Below are 20,194 nucleotides of genomic sequence, written 5' to 3'. Positions count from 1 at the left end.
TTCCACGGTTCCTTCTGATTACCCCTTACTGCTGCATATTCTAGTCCAGGTTTTTCCCTTTCTCTATTTATATCAACATATATTTTACTGCTGGATTTACTCTAAACCTGCTAACGTTCTAACCAGTTTACAATGATTTTTCAAATATTCTACAAACATTTTTCAATCTTCCTTAAATACCCTTTCTTCTTGATCTCTTATTTGACTGGTTAGGCTTGCCAATTCTGCATATTGGATCATTTTCATCTGCCATTCCTCTGCTGTTGGTACTGCTCTCTTCCTTCATTTCTGGGCATATATTCTTCGGGCTGCTGTAGTTGCATAGAGAAGAAAATTATTTGGGTCTCTGGGACATCTGAGATACTCCTAAAAGAAAGGAAAAAGTTATAATTATGATAATATTAGTAATAATTATAGTAATAATAATAATAGTAGTAATAGAAACTGCGAGAATGAGCAGGAACATAGGTAAAGGTAAAGGTACCCCTGCCCATACGGGCCAGTCTTGCCAGACTCTAGGGTTGTGCGCTCATCTCACTCTATAGGCCGGGAGCCAGCGCTGTCCGCAGACACTTCCGGGTCATGTGGCCAGCGTGACGAAGCTGCTCTGGCGAGCTAGAGCCGCACATGGAAACACTGTTTACCTTCCCGCTAGTAAGCGGTCCCTATTTATCTACTTGCACCCGGGGGTGCTTTCGAACTGCTAGGTTGGCAGGCGCTGGGACCGAGCAACGGGAGCGCACCCTGCTGCGGGGATTCGAACCGCCGACCATGCGATCCGCAAGTCCTAGGCGCTGAGGTTTCACCCACAGTGCCACCCGCGTCCCAGGAACATACCAGACAGTGAATCCTATTGAGCTCAGTGGGGCTTAGGTAAAGGTAAAGGTACCCCTGACCCTTAGGTCCAGTCCGGACTACAGGGGTTGCTCACTCATCTCGCTCTATAGGCCGAGGGGGCCGGTGTTTGTCCTCAGACAGCTTCTGGGTCATGTGGCCAGCATGACTAAGCCGCTTCTGGAGAACCCGAGCAGAGAACAGAAACACCATTTACCTTCCTGCCGGAGCAGTACATAGATGTGCTTTCAAACTGCTAGGTTGGCAGGAGCAGGGACCGAGCAACGGGAGCTCACCCCATTGCAGGGATTCGAACCGCCGACCTTCTGATTGGCAAGTCCTAGGTTCTGTGGTTTAGACCACAGCGCCAACCATGTAAAAATGCTTTGGATTGCAGTGTAAGGCTGCCCAGTCTTTACCGAGTCACTAGGTAAAGTAATTTCGTTGTCCCCGAGAGGGGGCAATGACAATAAAGATTTATTATTATTATTATTATTATTAGGGAGTAAGCTCCATTTAATACAGTGGGACTTACTTCTGAGTAGATAGGGTAAGGCTCCATTTACAATAAAAGAATAAACACTTCATATGTTTCCTAAGAAATGGTTGGCAGTTGAAGCATTGCAATTAAAGAATTTATAGTGGAATGGTGACATTTTCCTTTGAAATTGTAGGAAGGACTTTGCATGCCTTAATTTGGCACAGGTATTTTATTTTCGTTATAAAAACAAATATACCCTACCCCTACCCCACCCCCCCGCTTCACTTTAATTGTTCTCCGAGACATGGAGGGGGAGAAAAAGGCAAACTGGGACATTCTGGGATCAGACGCTTCTGTAATTCTGGGACTGTCCTTGGAAAATTGAGACAATGATTCCATGTCCTGTTTTGCCAGAACAAAGATGGCAACCTTATACCTAACACACTCTGGACACTTACTCAGAAACAGACTGGCAGCTGGCCAAGATGTTTAAGAGTTTCACCATTCTGAGGGCAGGGAAATCCTAGAGCCAGACTTTGTGTGTGTGTTAAGTGACTAGGAAATGCATAGAAACGTATGGGATGAACGAATAACCCATGGGAACACTTAAACAGCCCAGAAGCAAATAAGCTTGAACACAGGAAAAATGCTCATTATCATATAAGCATCCTGCAAACAAATCAGAACAAATTATCCATAAACAGGCCATCTGGAGAAAGTCCCAAGAACTGAAAATATGACCCCCATTCAGCTGGTCCCAGTGAACAATCTAGCATCTGTGTGGATGCTTCTGAATGGTTTGAAATCTCCTCCCAGTTTATTTATAAATAATATTTATAGACTGCACCTTGTCCAAAATGTAATTTGAAGGTGTAACTCGGTGGCAGACCTGAATCTGGCATGTTGCAGTCATTTAATCTGTGGGTTTCCAGAACATGAGAACCACTTTCATCCTTTGGTAATTTGTTATTACCTAACAGCACTTCTTATTTGCGTGGATCAAGCTTCAGTTCATTCACCCAAATTGAGCTCATTACTGGTTCCAAACAGCTGCTCAGGACAGGCAGGGTGACACCTGGATTAGATGAAAAGGAGAGAGGGAGAGATCAGGAAAATGTGAACTGCACACTGAAAGCTCTCCCATCTAATTCAGTTCATGATGCCCAGGTATGTCTCTTCTCTCTCCCTTTTCTGGGTCAACATCGCAGCAGGATTGTGAATCACAGCTAGACTTTCCTTCAAAGAACAGCAGATTATGATCTCCTTTCCTCAGCCACTTGTTAGGCTTGTTTTTCCACTAAACTCAAATTTTACATCATGCTAGCTGTTCCTGCTAAAATAATTTGCATACTGTGATGCATCTCTGGATCTTCTCATCTCCTCCTACTTTTCTCCTGCGACCAACAAGACAAGACATCAGACTATTGGCTGATGGTCTTATACATATTTTTGGGATAGATTGGAAGAGCTGGGGATTCTTTGCATTAACTTTTCTGATCCAGGAAATGTTTTTGAAACATGCTTGCTCTGGGGGATTTTCTGGTTTTTTATTTGTAGGGTGAAAAGGAGGAGGGAAATAAACGCTTGGCACTTTCCTGTGTGACCTGAAGACAAAAGCAGGTACTGTGTCCCATTTTACCTTTGTCTTGTTGTGCTAAATGTGTTAATTACGCTCCTTGGTGGTCTCTGAAAAACATTTTAAAAATGTGCTTTGCTTAATGGTAGTAACATTTTAATAATATATGTAGGAAGTACATAAACCTGGATCTTTCAGAAGACATTAGGAGTTACTTGAAGCTGTTTGGAGGGTTTTATCTTTTGCTGAGGATTTTTTCTTCTCCGGTAATTGCTGTTCTCACTGATATTTTTTATTAATTAATTAATTTTGCTGCTATGCATGTTATAGAACTGAAATCTTTGTGTGTGTCTCATCTGCTTACTTATTTAGTATAAATATGATCCTTTAGGACGCGGGTGGCGCTGTGGGTAAAACCTCAGCGCCTAGGGCTTGCTGATCGAAAGGTCGGCGGTTCGAATCCCCGCGGCGGGGTGCGCTCCCGTTGCTCAGTCCCAGCGTCTGTCAACCTAGCAGTTCGAAAGCACCCCCGGGTGCAAGTAGATAAATAAGGATCGCTTAATGGCGGGAAGGTAAACGGCGTTCCGTGTGCTGCTCTGATGCTGGCTCGCCAGATGCAGCTTTGTCACGCTGGCCACGTGACCCGGAAGTGTCTCTGGACAGCGCTGGCCCCCGGCCTCTTGAGTGAGATGAGCGCACAACCCTAGAGTCTGTCAAGACTGGCCCATACGGGCAGGGGTACCTTTACCTTTACCTTTATGATCCTTTACAACCTCTGTGCTACTGACTCTCAAACTATGGGATTGTTGAAATACATACAGTGGAACCTCAGGTTGCAGATGTAATCCATGATGGAGGAACGTCTGCAACCCGCAGCGTTCGCATCCTGAAGCGCTGTGCTGGCGCGGGCACGATTTGACACTTCTGCGCATGCGTGAGCCGTGAAACCCGGAAGTAACCTGTTCCGGTACTTCTGGGTTTCCTGCGGTCCGCAATCCGAAAACGCGTAACCTGAAGCATCCGTATCATGAGGTTTGACTGTACAAATATATACAGCAAAAATTAATCTATTTTAGTCAAGCCACTAGACCCAATTTTTTAAAGCAATGCAGACTAAAGTTGCTTCTGCCCCCTCCCCCCCCCCCCCCGATTAGGAGCCCTGAAGCTTAAGCTTCATTAGTTTCATAGTAGATCCACTTGTGTGAGAGTGTGTGTGTAGACAGATGATAGATAGATCGATTATAGAAAAATTATTATATTTCTATTATTTATCCCAACAAAATATATAAAAACACAGTAAAAGCTCAAACATCAAAAACTTCCCTATACCAGTGGCTGCCTTCAGATGTCTTCTAAAAGTTGTGTAATTCTTTATCTCCTTCACATCTGATGGGAGGATGTTCCACAAGGTGGGTGCCACTATGAATAAGGCCCTCTGCCTGGTTCATAGCTCCAGTTACAGATAGGTAGCCGTGTTGGTCTGCCATAGTCAAAACAAAAAAATTTTTTTAATTTTTTTTTAAAATTCCTTCCAGTAGCACCTTAAAGACCAACTAAGTTAGTTCTTGGTATGATACCAAGAACTAACTTAGTTGGTTGGTCTTTAAGGTGCTACTGGAAGGAATTTTTTTTGTTTTGGTTCATAGCTCTCAACCTTTCCCTTTTTTAAAGAGAAATTCCCTTATTCCGAATAGGATTCCTTGCAAGAAAAGGGAAAAGTTGACAGCTATGGCCTGGTTCCCTGTAGCTTCACTTCTCGCAGGTAGGAAACCACCAGAAGGCCCTTAGAGCTGGATCTCAGTGTCTGGGCTGAACAATGGGGGTGCAGACATATGGGGTATATGGGGCCAAGGCTGTTTAGGGTTTTAAAGGTCAGTACCAACACTTTGAATTGTGCTCAGAAATGTACATGCGCTTCAACATTACTCTGATGAAAATAAGGACATCCCATTCCATAATTATAATTTTACTATTTATTCCCCACACATCTTATTGGGTTGCCCCCAGCACTCTGGGCAGCTTCCAACATATATAAAAACATAATAAAACATAAAAATTTAAATACATTCCCCATACAGGATTACCTTCAGATGGCTTGGGGGTTGGCTAACTCCATGTTGTTGTTGTTGTTGTTGTTGTTGTTGTTGTTGTTGTTTAGTCGTTTAGTCGTGTCCGACTCTTCGTGAACCCAGGGACCAGAGCACGCCAGGCACCTCTGTCCTCCACTACCTCCCGCAGTTTGGTCAAACTCATGCTGGTAACCTCGAAAACACTATCCAACCATCTTGCCCTCTGTCGCCCCCTTCTCCTTGTGCCCTCCATCTTTCCCAGCATCAGTGTCTTCTCCAGGGAGTCTTCTCTTCTCATGAGGTGGCCAAAGTACTGGAGCCTCAGCTTCACGATCTGTCCTTCCAGTGAGCACTCAGGGCTGATTTCCTTAAGAATGGATGCGTTTGATCTTCTTGCAGTCCATGGGACTCTCAAGAGTCTCCTCCAGCACCATAATTCAAAAGAATCAATTCTTCGGCGATCAGCCTTCTTTATGGTCCAGCTCTCACTTCCATACATCACTACTGGGAAAACCATGGCTTTAACTATACGGACCTTTGTTGGCAAGGTGACGTCTCTACTTCTCAAGATGCTGTCTAGGCCTGTCATTGCCCTTCTCCCAAGAAGCAGGCGTCTTTTAATTTCGTGGCTGCTGTCACCATCTGCAGTGATCATGGAGCCCAAGAAAGTAAAACCTCTCACTGCCTCCATTTCTTCCCCTTCTATTTGCCAGGAGATGATGGGACCAGTGGCCATGATCTTCGTTTTTTTGATGTTGAGCTTCAGACCATATTTTGCGCTCTCCGCTTTCATCCTCATTAAAAGGTTCTTTAATTCCTCCTCACTTTCTGCCATCAAGGTTGTGTCATCTGCATATCTGAGGTTGTTGATATTTCTTCCGGCGATCTTAATTCCGGCTTGGGATTCATCCAGCCCAGCCTTTCGCATGATGAATTCTGCATATAAGTTAAATAAGCAGGGAGACAAAATACAGCCTTGTCGTACTTCTTTCCCAATTTTGAACCAATCAGTTGTTCCATATCCAGTTCTAACTGTAGCTTCTTGTCCCACATAGAGATTTCTCAGTAGACAGATGAGGTGATCAGGCACTCCCATTTCTTTAAGAACTTGCCATAGTTTGCTGTGGTCAACACAGTAAAAGGCTTTTGCATAGTCAATGAAGCAGAAGTAGATGTCTTTCTGGAACTCTCTAGCTTTCTCCATAATCCAGCGCATGTTTGCAATTTGGTCTCTGGTTCCTCTGCCTCTTCTAAATCCAGCTTGCACTTCTGGGAGTTCTCGATCCACATACTGCTTGAGCCTTCCTTGTAGAATTTTAAGCATAACCTTGCTAGCGTGTGAAATGAGTGCAATTGTGCGGTAGTTGGAGCATTCTTTGGCACTGCCCTTCTTTGGGATTGGGATGTAGACTGATCTTCTCCAATCTTCTGGCCACTGCTGAGTTTTCCAAATTTGCTGGCATATTGAGTGTAGCACCTTAACAGCATCATCTTTTAAAATTTTAAATAGTTCAGCTGGAATACCATCACTTCCACTGGCCTTGTTATTTACAGTGCTTTCTAAGGCCCATTTGACTTCACTCTCCAGGATGTCTGGCTCAAGGTCAGCAACCACACTACCTGGGGTGTACGAGACATCCATATCTTTCTGGTATAATTCCTCTGTGTATTCTTGCCACCTCTTCTTGATGTCTTCTGCTTCTGTTAGGTCCTTACCACTTTTGTCCTTTATTATGGTAATCTTTGTACGAAATGTTCCTTTCATATCTCCAATTTTCTTGAACAGATCTCTGGTTCTTCCCATTCTGTTGTTTTCCTCTATTTGTTTGCATTGCTCGTTTAAGAAGGCCTTCTTGTCTCTCCTTGCTATTCTTTAGAAATCTGCATTCAATTTCCTGTATCTTTCACTATCTCCCTCGCATTTTGCTTGCCTTCTCTCCTCCGCTATTTGTAAGGCCTCGTTGGACAGCCACTTTGCTTTCTTGCATTTCCTTTTCATTGGGATGGTTTTCGTTGCTGCCTCCTGTACAATGTTACGAGCCTCCATCCATAGTTCTTCAGGCACTCTGTCCACCAAATCTAAATCCTTAAACCTGTTCCTCACTTCCACTGTGTATTCATAAGGGATTTGACTTAGATTGTATCTTACCGGCCCAGTGGTTTTCCTACTTTCTTCAGTTTAAGCTTGAATTTTGCTATAAGAAGCTGATGATCTGAGCCACAGTCAGCTCCAGGTCTTGTTTTTGCTGACTGTATAGAGCTTCTCCATCTTTGGTTGCAGAGAATATAATCAATCTGATTTCGATGCTGCCCATCTGGTGATGTCCATACCCTCCAACATTTCTCCAGTGAAAATAGGGACATCCTAAGGAAAAGCCGGGCATTCCGGGATCAAATCAGAAACCAGGACAGCTTCTCTAAATCAGGGACGTCCCTGGAAAATAGGGACTATTGGAGTGTCCGAATGTACTGGGAGCCAATGTAGATCCTTTAGGATTGTTGTTCTATGGTCCTGGCGGCTGCTCCCAGTCACCAGTCTAGCTGCTGCATTCTGGATTGTAGTTTCCAAGCTGTCTTCAAAGATAGCCCCACATAGAGCACATTGCAGTAGTCCGATAACCAGAGTGTGTACCACTTTGGCGAGACAGGGTGCAGGCAGGTAGGGTCTCAGCCATTGTACCAGGTGGAACTAGTAGACAGCTACCCTGGACACAGAATTAACCTGAGCTTCCATGGACAGCTACATGGGTGTAACTAAGGGGGTGCTGGGGGCAGCCCCCCGCCCCAGATCAAGTAAAACTATCTAACCGGCCAATCATGTTCCCCTTAACCAAGTCCTGTCCCCCCAACAAAAATCCTGGCTACACCCATGGACAGCTAAGTCCAAAATGACTCCAAGGCTGAGCATAGTTATTCAGGACCAGGGAGTCCCCCACACCTACCCATCCTGTGTCCCCCAGAAACAGTCCCACCATCCATCCTCCAACAGCATCCAGTCACTCACACATGATGTTCACTGCCTTCACTGGTTCCGATTTAAATGAGAGGTAGAGCTGGGTTGGGGGTTGGGACGCGGGTGGCACTGTGGGTTAAGCCACAGAGCCTAGGGCTTGCCAATCAGAAGGTTGGCGGTTCGAATCCCCGTGACGGGGTGAGCTCCCGTTGCTCGGTCCCTGCTCCTGCCAACCTAGCAGTTCGAAAGCACGTCAAAGTGCAAGTAAATAAATGATGTTATATAAGGCAGCTTCCTGTGTTCTTCTGTTGGTTTGATAATATGGGGTGGAAAATGAATGCTTATTGACTTGTGCCAGAGTATAGAGACATATGGGACGCAGGTGGCGCTGTGGGTTAAACCACAGAACCTAGGACGTGCCAATCAGAAGGTCAGCGGTTCGAATCCCTGTGATGGGGTGAGCTCCCGTTGTTCGGTCCCTGCTCCTGCCCACCTAGCAGTTCGAAAGCACGTCAAAGTGCAAGTAGATAAATAGGTACCACTCCGGCGGGAAGGTTAAAGGCGTTTCCGTGCGCTGCTTTGGTTCACCAGAAGCAGCTCAGTCATGCTGGCCACATGACCTAGAAGCTGTACGCTGGCTCCCTCGGCCAATAAAGTGAGATGAGCGCCGCAACCCCAGAGTCGACCACGACTGGACCTAATAGTCAGGGGTCGCTTTACCTTTACTAAAGCTGGGTACCATCCACATATTGGTATACACCCAATCCAAACCCCTGATGATCTCCCTCAGTGGTTTCATATAGATGTTGAAAAGCATGGGGGAGAGGACGAAGCCCTGAGGCACCCCACAAGTGAGTGCCTGGGGGTCCAAACACTCATCCCCCAACACCATTTTCTGGACATGGCCCAGAAGGAAGGAGCCTAGGTTGATGGTATCAAAAGGTGCTGAGATCCAGCAGAACTAGGAAACAGCTTTCACCTTTGTCCCTAGCCCGCTGGAGATAATTGACTAGGCAGTTTCAGTCCCATGATGGAGCCTGAATACTGATTGGAAAGGAACCAAATGGTCCACATCCCTCAGGTGTGCCTAGAGTTGTTCTGTGACCATCTGCTCAGTCACCTTGCCCAGAAACGGAAGATTTGAGACTGAGCAATAATTGGCTATAATGGCCAGGTCCAAATCAGGGCAGAAGAAGGGGTGGGGGCAGACCGCCCTGGGTGTCTTCACTGAGGGGGGTGACATTTGGCGTGCCACCCGCCCATAACTTCCAAGCCTACCCTGAGCTGTTGGGGGAAGGAGGCACTCCCCCCTTCCCCCTTCATTTTGGTAGCTTGAGGGAGGCTTGGGAGTCGCGACAGGCAGTGTGCCGAATGTCCACCATCGGTGGCTCGCTCTGCCCCTGGCTGCCACTCTATGCACCCGAGCAGCTATCCTGCGCCAGGGAGGGCACCCTCGGGAGCACGCCTGCCCTGGGCAGCACAGGCATATGTTCCACCACTGGTCCAAATATGGTTTTTAAAGAAGCAGTTTAATTATATAATTTGTGCGTGCATGCTATAATATATATTGGTGGTGTACAATGAGATAGTTAAACTTTATGAAAAGTATAAAATCATAAATTGCAGAACAAATTACCAATGCTGAAACTAATTAATTCTCTAAAAATGTTAGATTAAAGCTCTCTTGCTGTTTGTTTGTTTGTTTGTTTGTTTGTTTGTTTGTTTGTTTTTAAGGAAGGCTCACACCTGTACTATGGAATAGCAGGGCACAGTAAGCCATTGACACAATTGCACCTGAGGGCCATCTATGGTTCTGTAGAGTTCTGGCAGCTCTCTTGTTTATTGGGGAGCTCCAGGCAAGGAGAAAGGCTTGGAAACAGCTGGAGTGCAAGGGGTGCAATATCTGTTACAGGAGTGACTGCCCAAACATATGTAAGACCATATGATTGTGCCTGCTATGGTGACAGAAAAGGCCTACTTTGCTGCTTTCATCAAATCTTCACGTAGCTGCCCAGTAGAGCCTTTCTCTGTAGCACGAGGTTTGCTTTCATCTACTCCAGTGAACCCAGATTTGGAGCCCTTGGAAGCCTGCTGAGACACTTTAGCAAGAAGGGTGGGGGGGTGGAGAGAGAGAGATATGTTCTATTCCATTCTCACTTAAAGGCAAATTACATAATTTCCATTTTCTGAAACAGTATAGGAGCTGAACCATGGCCATCTTTCAAAACTTTCCCTTCTCCAAATTTTGCAGTGTAGTTCTCCAGCCAAGCTATGTGCACAAGCTTGCGTAGACTAAAGCACGCATAAAAAATACACATATTTGTGAAAATATCACAAAAAAATGCATTATGTTGGACCACATTTGACTCCTTGTTGCAGGAGAAAGGCTACTTGGTTTGGGATGGTCTTTACTGACCATTTCTCCCCCCAAACAGCTTATGGAGAATAAGTTGAGGGGAGTCAGGGATGGAACTTGGACTTCCCATTCCTCTCCCTCCCACCAAATATGACAAGTCTTCAGCTAGTATTTAAGAGAATCTGCTCTACATTTAATCTGGAGAAGAGACATTTTAGAGGCAAGACAACAGCCACCTTTAAATATTTAAATATTTTAAGATGGAGTCAGCTTTTCTCTTGCTCAGGAGGGGAAACTTGAACCAAGAACTAGGATCTCAGCTAAACTTTATGGCACGACCTTAAGAAGTGCATCCCTCACTGACCTCCAACTCTGAGCAGGTATATAATGGACCACGAAGCCTTTCAGGTTTCTGCCAGTCTTTATGGGCTGCAAAACTCTTTGCTGCAACCAACTAACATGATTACCTCTCTGTACAGTTTTAAATTTTATCGCTTATATACAGTGGTACCTCGAGTTACAAACGCCTCAGGTTACAAACTCCACTAACCTGGAAGAGTTATCTCGAGTTTAGAACTTTGCCCCAGGATGAGAATGGAAATCGTGTGCCGGCGGCACAGTGGCAGCAAGAGGCCCCATTAGCGAAAGCACATCTCTAGTTAAGAACAGTTTCAGGTTAAGAATGGACCTCTGGAACTACCGTATTTTTTGCACCATAACACTCACTTTTTTCCTCCTAGAAAGTAAGGGGAAATGTCTGTGCGTGTTATGGAGGAAATGCCCATGGGTGGCGTGCCTATGGATTTTCCTCCTCTAAAAACTATGTGCGTGTTATGGTTGGGTGCGTGTTATAGAGTGAAAAATATGGTAATTAAAATGTGGTACCTCTAGTTACGAACCTAATTTATTCCAGAGGCCACCAGCCACGATTTCCATTCTCATCCTGGGGGAAAGTTCTCAACTCAAGGTACCAGTAACTCTTCCAGGTTAGCGGCGTTTGTAACCTGAGGCGTTTGTAACTCGAGGTACCACTGTACTGCCCTTTACCAAAAGATCACAGGGCAGTTTACATTACAACATAGGTTTCCAAGCTCCCCACCACCTGAGATGGGCTACTTGAAAACTGCTGGGGGTCTTGGCAGACCACCTACCACATTTTTTGCTCTATAAGATGCACCTGACCATAAGACACACGTAGTTCTTAGAGGAGGAAAACAAGAAAAAAAATGTTCTGAATCAAATGTTGTTGAAGAAGAAGGAGGAGGGAGGATCAGGCTAAGGCATCACGACAAGAGTGATCTTATGGAGTGAACGCAGGCTGCGCAGCTCTCCCTCTTGCTGTTCTGGCTTCAGCGAAAGCAACGCAAAGCCTTTTCAGCAAAGTGGGACAAGCAAGAGGGAGAGCTGCGCAGCCTGCGTTCACTTCATATGACGCACACACATTTCCCCTTACTTTTTAGGAGGAAAAAAAGTGCATCTTATAGAGCGAAAAATACGGTAATTGTTTTCTGCCTGCTGTAGCAATGTGCTGCAGTAGATGCTGTATGCTTTTACATTTTATTTTTATTGCTTGCTTCATGTATAGAGCATTTTATTGGAATACAGTTTGAGTCCATCTTGTCAGGAAACAGCACTAACACGCCATTGTCATGTGCACCCAGTATATGTATACTGATGCCCTGATATAGCAGGCATGATATTTCCAGCCCAAGGGCCGCATTTCCTACTGGGCAGCCTTCCGGGGGCCACGTGCCAGTGGTGGGCAGAGCCAGAAGCAAAAGCAAGTGGAGCAATTGATGTAAATGTTGCCTTTGTATAACAGGCTAACATCTTCACACTCACCCATTCCTCTCCACTCAGTCTAGTAAGAGGTATTGCCAGAGTTTCCAGCACACATTTGAGCCTGGCAAAGACATTCAAGGACGCTGTGAAGCAGGGTCAGTAGGGAGTGTGGCAGGGGAGTGGGTGTGATATGACGAGAATCTTTTCTTTCCCCAAGGAATGTATATTATATTCAGACAGTGTTAACCAAAGCACCGGAGTGGCATTCTTTGGTTGTGTGACCTTGGGAGAAAACACAACACAAGTGGTCTTTTGGCCCGAGCCATGTACTCTGCCCACAAAGTTCAAAACATTTTGTTATACATCCAATGAGTATGTTGCTGTTTTAGTTGCTGCTCCATATGGCCAGGCTGCTCCTGGGTTGTTACCAACACAGTCTATGTTGAAGGAAGGGGAAACTGCAGGTTTCAGCTGTCTTTACCAGACTTCTGCTTTTTTATTTTGCTGTGCTCCTCATGATAAGAGCCTAGGGAGGAAACATCCAGGTCTCTCTCTGTCCTGGCTTCACTTGGGAAGCTCTGACCTTCAGCTGGTACCTGCCTCACAATCATGTTGATATGGGATGCTTGCAGATATTTGGCACGGACCTGCTTGTCCTCTTAAGAGCAGGGCTCCATAACAGAGTCTTCAGGAAGGTCAGCTGAGAGAGGTAGCTCCAGACAAGAAGGCAAGGGCTTCGCCTCCAGGCAGAATCCTGGGGCATACGTGGTACAGCAGGCGGCTGTAGCCGGACATGATCATCATGTCCCCGCTGTGCATGAACATAGCCACAGGGGCTTCATCTCGTTTCAGCCCCCCTAACAAAAATATGGATGACTGTCCAAAACTGGCTGAAAACAGTCCAATTTGGACTCATCCACATGAATTCCCAGAGATGAATCAAAGTGATGATAGTTCAGAATCCCTGCTTCCCCTTGGAAATGTGGAAAACCACAAGCTTTAGCCCCTTGCTCCGAGAGGAAAGCCAAGTCAGATGGAAAGGGGGTGTAGTGGTTGGCTGAATATTTATTTGTATTCCATTTATAATGGTGACACAAAGTCACCCAGCACAGCTTTTCCAGTAAAGTTATTGAGGCCCATTTGCTGGAACTTTTGTTTCGCAACTGATACTGACTTTCCCCCCACAGATCAGCGGTCTCCGCAGAAGACAAGCACATATCCAAATTGCACACATTAGGCTTCTGGGTGTACGTCTTCAGGCACTGCTTCACTAGTGATGCTGGCAGCCTGGAATGAAGGGGTCTGGGGTAAATATAACCCCTGGGTAGTTATTGAGACCATAGGCTTTCCATTGGCTGGAAGCAGTCTTGCTCTGTAAGCATTGTGATCACTTACTGAAGAAAAACTCAGGGGAGAGCTGACAATCTGAGGAGTTAGTCAAGAATTCCACACCTCAGTACACCTTTTATGGGTGTCTGGCCTTTTGTTGTTGTTGTTTAGCTGTTTAGTTGACTCTTCGTGATCCCCTGGACCAGAGCACGCCAGGCACTCCTGTCTTCCACTGCCTCCCGCAGTTTGGTCAAACTCATGTTGATAGCTTTGAGAACACTGTCCAAGCATCTCGTCCTCTGTCGTCCCCTTCTCCTTGTGCCCTCAATCTTTCCCAACATCAGGGTTTTTTCCAGGGAGTATTCTCTTCTCATGAGGTGGGCAAAGTATTGGAGTCTCAGCTTCACGATCTGTCCTTCCAGTGAGCACTCAGGGCTGATTTCCTTAAGAATGGATAGGTTTGATCTTCTTGCAGTCGAGTCTCCTCCAGCACCAAAATTCAAAAGCATCAATTCTTTGGCGATCAGCCTTCTTTATGGTCCAGCTCTCATTTCCATACATCACTACCGGGAAAACCATAGCTTTAACTATATGGACCTTTGTTGGCAAGGTGCTGTCTCTGCTTTTTCAGATGCTGTCTAGGTGTCTGGCCTACCCACCCCTAAAAACCTCAACCCCAGCTCTGCCACAGGAGAAGCCTTTCCAACTGCATCCATCTGGCATTCCTGCTCAGCAGCAAAAAATAAAAATAAAAATGGTGAGAATCTTAAAGGACAAACAGAGAGGCTTGGAGGTCAGCATTCAGTCTCTAGGCTTCAGGTTCTCCACCCCTGCTATAGAGCTTTAGAAGTAATTTTTTTAATACTGAGCTCAATTCATATACACCTAGCTATGCAGATGATGTAGCATATATTCTTGTTGCATATAGGACACTGTATTTGAAGAATGCATGTTTTGACATACCCATATTTAAGAATTGGCAATATATTTATTTACTGTCAGACTGTTTGATGCCTTTTGTTGTAGTATGAAATTAAATGGAGCTGTGTCAATAACCACAAACAGATTTCCCTGCCTCACCTTTGTGAATTAGTCATATCTGCAGTGAATTATTCATATTTGCATATTTCTCCCTGTTCTGGTGTCTTGTATAGAAAAAAAAATTTCCATCACAATAATTAAGTTTTAAAGCTTTACTTCAGAAACTTGATTTAAATGTTATGAAAACAGTAATTGATACATTGCCTCAGTTATACATTTCCCTTCTTACATGCACTGGTCCCAGTATAAGGCTCTAGAACATCTCAAACCAGGTTTTCCAGCTAAAAATAAATGAACTTTGTCCCTTTCTGTTTCCTGCTTGCTTGCATCTTCGGCAACACCCAGAGAAGATCTGTGTCAGCTTGCAACAACTCTGTGACTCCGAATGTCATAAACCTAAATAAACATTATGAAATCCTATCCAAAGATCCATGGCCAGTCACAATTCTAGCCCATGGAATATATTGCAATGGAAAAATACAAGCTCTCATCATGTGTTCATAGATTTTTCACAGTAACTTAAAATACAATAAAATTACTATTTTATGTAACATTAAAAAACTTCAACAACCTTCTCTCTGTTGCAGGCTCAGCAGTGGAACAGATGCTGGTGTGGATCTCAAGCTGGAAATGATGTTCCGTTTTCGAAGAAGAACTTTTTTAGCTACAGGGGTATGTCTGGTGGCTCTTGCCTCTATACTAAAACTTTCCTACTTCCGGATACAGAAATACGCTTTACTACCCAAAGTTGTTGCACAGAAAGAAAAAGACCTCTGCAAAGGATGGGTCACCAATAACTCAATCTCTGCTTTGAGTGACAACAGATCTTTTATTATCACTCCATACTTCGATGACAGGGTGGAAAAGCAGACTCGGGTGATTGGGATTGTACATCACAAGGAAGTTAAGGACCACTATTGCTGGTTTTGTTGCCCAGCTGATGGTGTGGCCTTTATCTCTAAGGCTGCAATAGAGTTCCACTTGGATCGTTTTGGATTTCCATACGTGGTCACAGACTTGATTTGTTTGGAACCCTCACACTGTGAGCCTCGTTACATGGCATTGCAGTCATCTGGCGAAGGATCTGACAGTGGCATATCACCACTGTTTGAAATAAAAAATCGCCAGCGACAGAGCACTCTGGTGGACTTCACAGTGTGCATCTCCACCATGTTTGGAGACTATAACAATGTCCTCCAGTTCGTGCAGAGCATGGAAATGTATAAGTTCCTTGGAGCGCAGAAGGTGGTGATCTATAAGAACAGCTGCAGCCAGTTGATGGAGAAAGTCCTTCAATTCTATGTGGTGGAAGGGACTGTGGAGGTGGTGCCCTGGCCAATCACATCCTATCTCAGTGTTTCTAATGAATGGCATTTCACGAACGATGGGACCAAAATTGGCTACTATGGACAAATCGCTGCTCTGAATGACTGTGTCTACCGGAATATGTACAGGAGCAGGTACGTTCTGCTGAATGACATTGATGAAATTATTCTTCCCGTTCAACATATGGATTGGAAAACCTTGATGCAAAACCTTGAGAAACAAAATCCGGAGATTGGTATCTTCCTCTTTGAGAACCACATTTTCCCAAATAATGTCTTCACCTTCCCCCCTGTTCATGTTCCACATTCTTGGAATATGGTACCTGGAGTCAACATCCTGCAGCATGTCCTCCGAGAACCAAACAGGAAAGAGATCATAAACCCAAGGAAAATGATTGTTGATCCGAGGAAAGTGGTTCAGACGTCTGTTCACTCTGTCCTTCAGGGGATCGGAGGCAGTGTGGAAGTCCCTGCAGATGTTGCAATTGTCTTCCACTGTCGGTCTCCTTTCCAACCAAATTTGCCCAGGGAATTCCTGATCAAGGACACAATACTCTGGAGATATAACACATCACTAATAGGCAGAGTTAACAAAGTGCTACAGAAGATACCATTTGAAGTGGTGAAGTAGTAAACACAGGAAACATTACTGATATTTCTCTTTGGAGGTTCACCCAAAGAGTATTTGGGAGCAAGTTGTACAGGATGAATTTCCAATGCATGTTCAAGAGAGGAGTATCATGAATTCAAAAGGAACATGTTTGTTCTTGAGAATGTGATTCAGGGAGCTACAGAAAAAGTGATAGCATAATTTGTCATGCATTGCAAAAGTGCACTAGATATGGGAAATGATGGGTCAGAGACCCAGCGGTCCGTCTGTGTCAGCATCCCATCTATGATAGCAGCAAGATTTTTCTGAGGTCATGGACCAAAGTCAAGGGTAGCCATCAAAGGCACCATCCTTTTTGTACTGAGCTCCTAGCAACAATTTTAAGGATTAGGGTTATATTCACTTTTAGTTCTGCTCAGAATAGACCCATTGTAAAGAATGAACATGACTAAGTGAGATCCATTAATTTCAATGGGTCTCCTCCAAGTGCAACTTAGTTGAATATGACCCATCCTTGATGAAGGATCTGTTTAACTCATCCAGTACTGTGTGTAGTCTGTATATAAATATATCAGATATAAATATAAATATCAGTGTCATACGTGCATATCATATATATAATTGCAGAATGCTTCTGTTCAAAATTCCAGCTGACCGTGCCCTTTTCTAGGTTATTCCATTCTGTCCATCTTCCCAGTATTCCATGGTCCATGAGTACACAGTCCTTGTGGTTTCTCCCAAATGAGCTGCTATCTCCTACTTTTATATGTGTGAAAATCTTGGCTACACAAGAAATGGCACGCACAGGCTGAATGATGGAAAAATAAAGAATAATACATCTAACACACAAAGAAAAAGGTGATGTGAATTCTTTACCACTTAGATGAGTTCTACAATCAGCATAATATATAACTGTAGAAAAATTGTCACCTGCAAATTGAGTAGATTTGCAGGTTTGATATTATATTCATTACATAATTTATTCTAGTTTGACCTGTTAAGGAAGCAGCATGATACTATTCCGGAACCTTGTGTCAAGACCTACTGAGCATCTTAATCAACTGCTCCCCTGACTGTTTTTGGTAGGCATTGCCTACACCTCCACACCCCCTGCCATGCAAATCCTTTAAACTACTGGGGGCTAGAAACCTATTTCTTCTCGAACAAACAACAGCAGAGATTCCGAGGCAGCTGCTTTCTGGACCCAGTAATGTGGTTCTGTTCTACCACAGACTTCCTCAGCTCAATATTACACACTGTATCCAGCTGTGTTCTAGTCAGAGTCGACCCATGGAAATTAATGCATATTTATGACCTTCAGTTTCAGTTTCCCCTTGAAACCTTGCTTCGGGCAGGAGCAGGGACATGCGCAAGGCCTGGAGGTTTCACGAGGTGGCACTGTGCCCCCTGCCCACCTGTGCAGGGGGAAGCCCAGCCGGCCAACGTGGCCCTTGGCATGCGACCCCCCTCAATGAGGGGGCTAGAGATGTGGCAGTGAGGCCAGGCCAGGTTCCGAGGAGTTTCCGGGTGACAGGCGGGGGGGACAGGGATTCCTGCGTGGAGGCACCTGTTTTGCACCCCCTCAAAATTGTGCACCTGGGGCTATGGCTTCCCTGCCTCCCCCCTTTGCCCCTGCTACCAGCTTTCTCCAACCTGATGCCCTCCAGATGTTTTTTGCCACAGGTCCCATTGGCCTCAACCAGCCCCAAGCCACATATTAACTGCAGTCTGCCTTTTTGTAATGCAGTTGATGAAAATACTTTCAGCGCAATCCTTGTTGTTGTTTAGTCATTTAGTCGTGTCCGACTCTTCGTGACCCCCTGTACCAGAGCACGCCAAGGCACTCCTGTCTTCCACTGCCTCCTGCAGTTTGGTCAGACTCATGTTGGTAGCTTCGAGAACACTGTCCAACCATCTCGTCCTCTGCTGTCCCCTTCTCCTTGTGCCCTCCTTGTGCAATCCTACTTGTGTTTATTTGGAAATAAGAGTCATTGTGTTTAAGGTGGCTTACTGCCTAGCAAGTCTGTTAGGGATTGTGGTCCTACTCATATAGATACTGTACCTTCCATTCTAGTTCTGTCCTAAGGACTGATGTTTTCTTTTAAAATTCCTGTTAGCCAGAGAAGTGAGAACTTCAGGATGAAGATTATAGCCAACCAATGTGGCAATTTTTTTGCAGTTGCTGCAAGAAATAAGAAAACCAAGAGAGGATTTCCTAAAGCTGAATGCAGTTCAGTGGGCTCTCTGAATTGCATATCATACAACTACCACGTTGTATGTCTTTTGAATTCTGCTTTTGAGGTGCATGGTTGACCTATGTTTAGCACTCCTTGTTAAGATTAGAATCTTAACATCATTAAGGTGGGGCTGACATCTTATTTGGTACCATAGAACTGGAAAAGGGTCTTGTTTGATGCAAGAAATGATGGCTATGTTCTGCCTGCACAGTCGGAAGCAGCAATACTGAATACCAGTTGCTGGAAACCACAGGGCAGGAGAGTGCTCTTGTGTTCGAATCCTGCGTGTGGGTTTCCCACAGGCATCTGGTTCGCCACTGTGAGAACAGGATGCTGGACTAGATGGGCCACTGGCCTGATCCAGCAAGCTCTTCTTCGGTTGTCAAGTTATGAAGGGAGGCACAAAGGGTGGGGAAGCCTCCAACTCAGGGATCACATAACTCAGGGGTCCCCAGCCTTTTGGGGGCCTGTTGGCACAATTGGAAAGTTTTATGTGGGTGTCAATCACAAATGGGTGTTGCGGGGTGTGTGGCATAACACAAAATGGCAGCTGTGGGGGTATTATTATTTATTCATTATTACTATTGTGGTATGTTATTGCCATAAAAAGTTACTAATATTCAATAAGTGTGCCTGATTCCATTTCTCCTTATACTGTGACTGTGAGTTCCACAGTTAAACCCTAGATTAAATGGAAAGTAGTAATAATGTGTCTTGTTTGTTTGCAATTAAACATAAGCCTTTTTCCAACCCATCATGAATGCTCTCTTGTACCATGACACCCAAGAACAGGTTATTTTCTTAATTGTGTCACTTCTGAAGGTTGTTAATGTTGTTGGAGTTCAACTCCCATCAGCCTGGAATGATGGAAGTCATAGCTTAAAACATCTGAAGCCAGAGTTTCCCCCACTTATGTCATGTTCTTAAGAGTTACTGAGAACTGATTTTTGTATGTCAATTCTCAGTGACAGTTGAATATAGAGAAAACTGAAAAGTGGGGTGGGGTATGCAGTGGTACTTGACATATTGGGAAATGTGGAAAATCAGCATCTGGAGGGAGACTTTTTGCCACATGTGAGAGATGTGTAGAAACAAGGAAGAAGTTACCGGTTATAGGAAGATAGTGGTAGAAGTAAGTGTAGAAATGTTCCAATCTAAACTATCCAGTGGTGTGCTTGCAGAATTATGAGCGTCAGGAGAAAAGCTAGTGGATAAAAATGTGTGCTGAGAAGAAAGTGGAGAGATTTCTTCTTCCTAGCCCATAATACTAGAACTCTGGGACATCCAATGAAGCTGACTATGGGAAGGACACAGGAGAACACACTTCTTCACACAGTGGGGAACCTCAGGCTGGAGTGGGTGGGTGTGTCAAGTGTGGCCCTCCAGGCCTGTCTGGCCCTTGGAACATTCCCCAGGCCACACCTTTACAGCGTTGAGTGCTTTTGCATGGTTGGAATGTGTCCTTAAGCACCTGCTAATACTGTCTGGATGGAAGATGTGTATGTGCACGCGCACAAGTGTGCAGAAACCAGCCTACTATACTAAAGGTGACAGCTGCATTTGTTTCTCTGCATGTTTTTATCTGGATCTGCTCACCACTG

General features: G+C 44.8%; 1 protein-coding gene and 1 pseudogene across 1 annotated transcript; one reads left to right on the top strand and one right to left on the bottom strand.

Moving 5' to 3' along the window:
- Positions 1-242: 242 nt before the first annotated feature.
- LOC114589409 (nucleic acid dioxygenase ALKBH1-like) lies at positions 243-14,096 on the bottom strand (annotated as a pseudogene).
- On the top strand, positions 2,130-19,221 carry LOC114589225 (uncharacterized). Its single transcript, XM_028715421.2, has 2 exons — positions 2,130-2,935; positions 15,009-19,221. Exon 2 carries the CDS (start codon positions 15,052-15,054, stop codon positions 16,375-16,377), a length of 1,326 nt encoding a protein of 441 aa, XP_028571254.2. The 5' UTR covers positions 2,130-2,935; positions 15,009-15,051; the 3' UTR covers positions 16,378-19,221.
- The last annotated feature ends 973 nt before the right edge of the window (positions 19,222-20,194 follow it).

The sequence above is a fragment of the Podarcis muralis genome, chromosome Z (assembly GCF_964188315.1).
Source record: "Podarcis muralis chromosome Z, rPodMur119.hap1.1, whole genome shotgun sequence".
In the NCBI taxonomy this organism is placed as follows: Eukaryota; Metazoa; Chordata; class Lepidosauria; order Squamata; family Lacertidae; genus Podarcis; species Podarcis muralis.
The sequence above is the reverse complement of the archived record's forward strand: the minus strand, read 5'-3'. Positions and strand labels throughout refer to the sequence as shown.

Bases quoted from the DNA above. Each gene is read 5' to 3' on its own strand.
- LOC114589225 (XM_028715421.2), top strand. From the start codon at position 15,052: ATGATGTTCCGTTTTCGAAGAAGAACTTTTTTAGCTACAGGGGTATGT.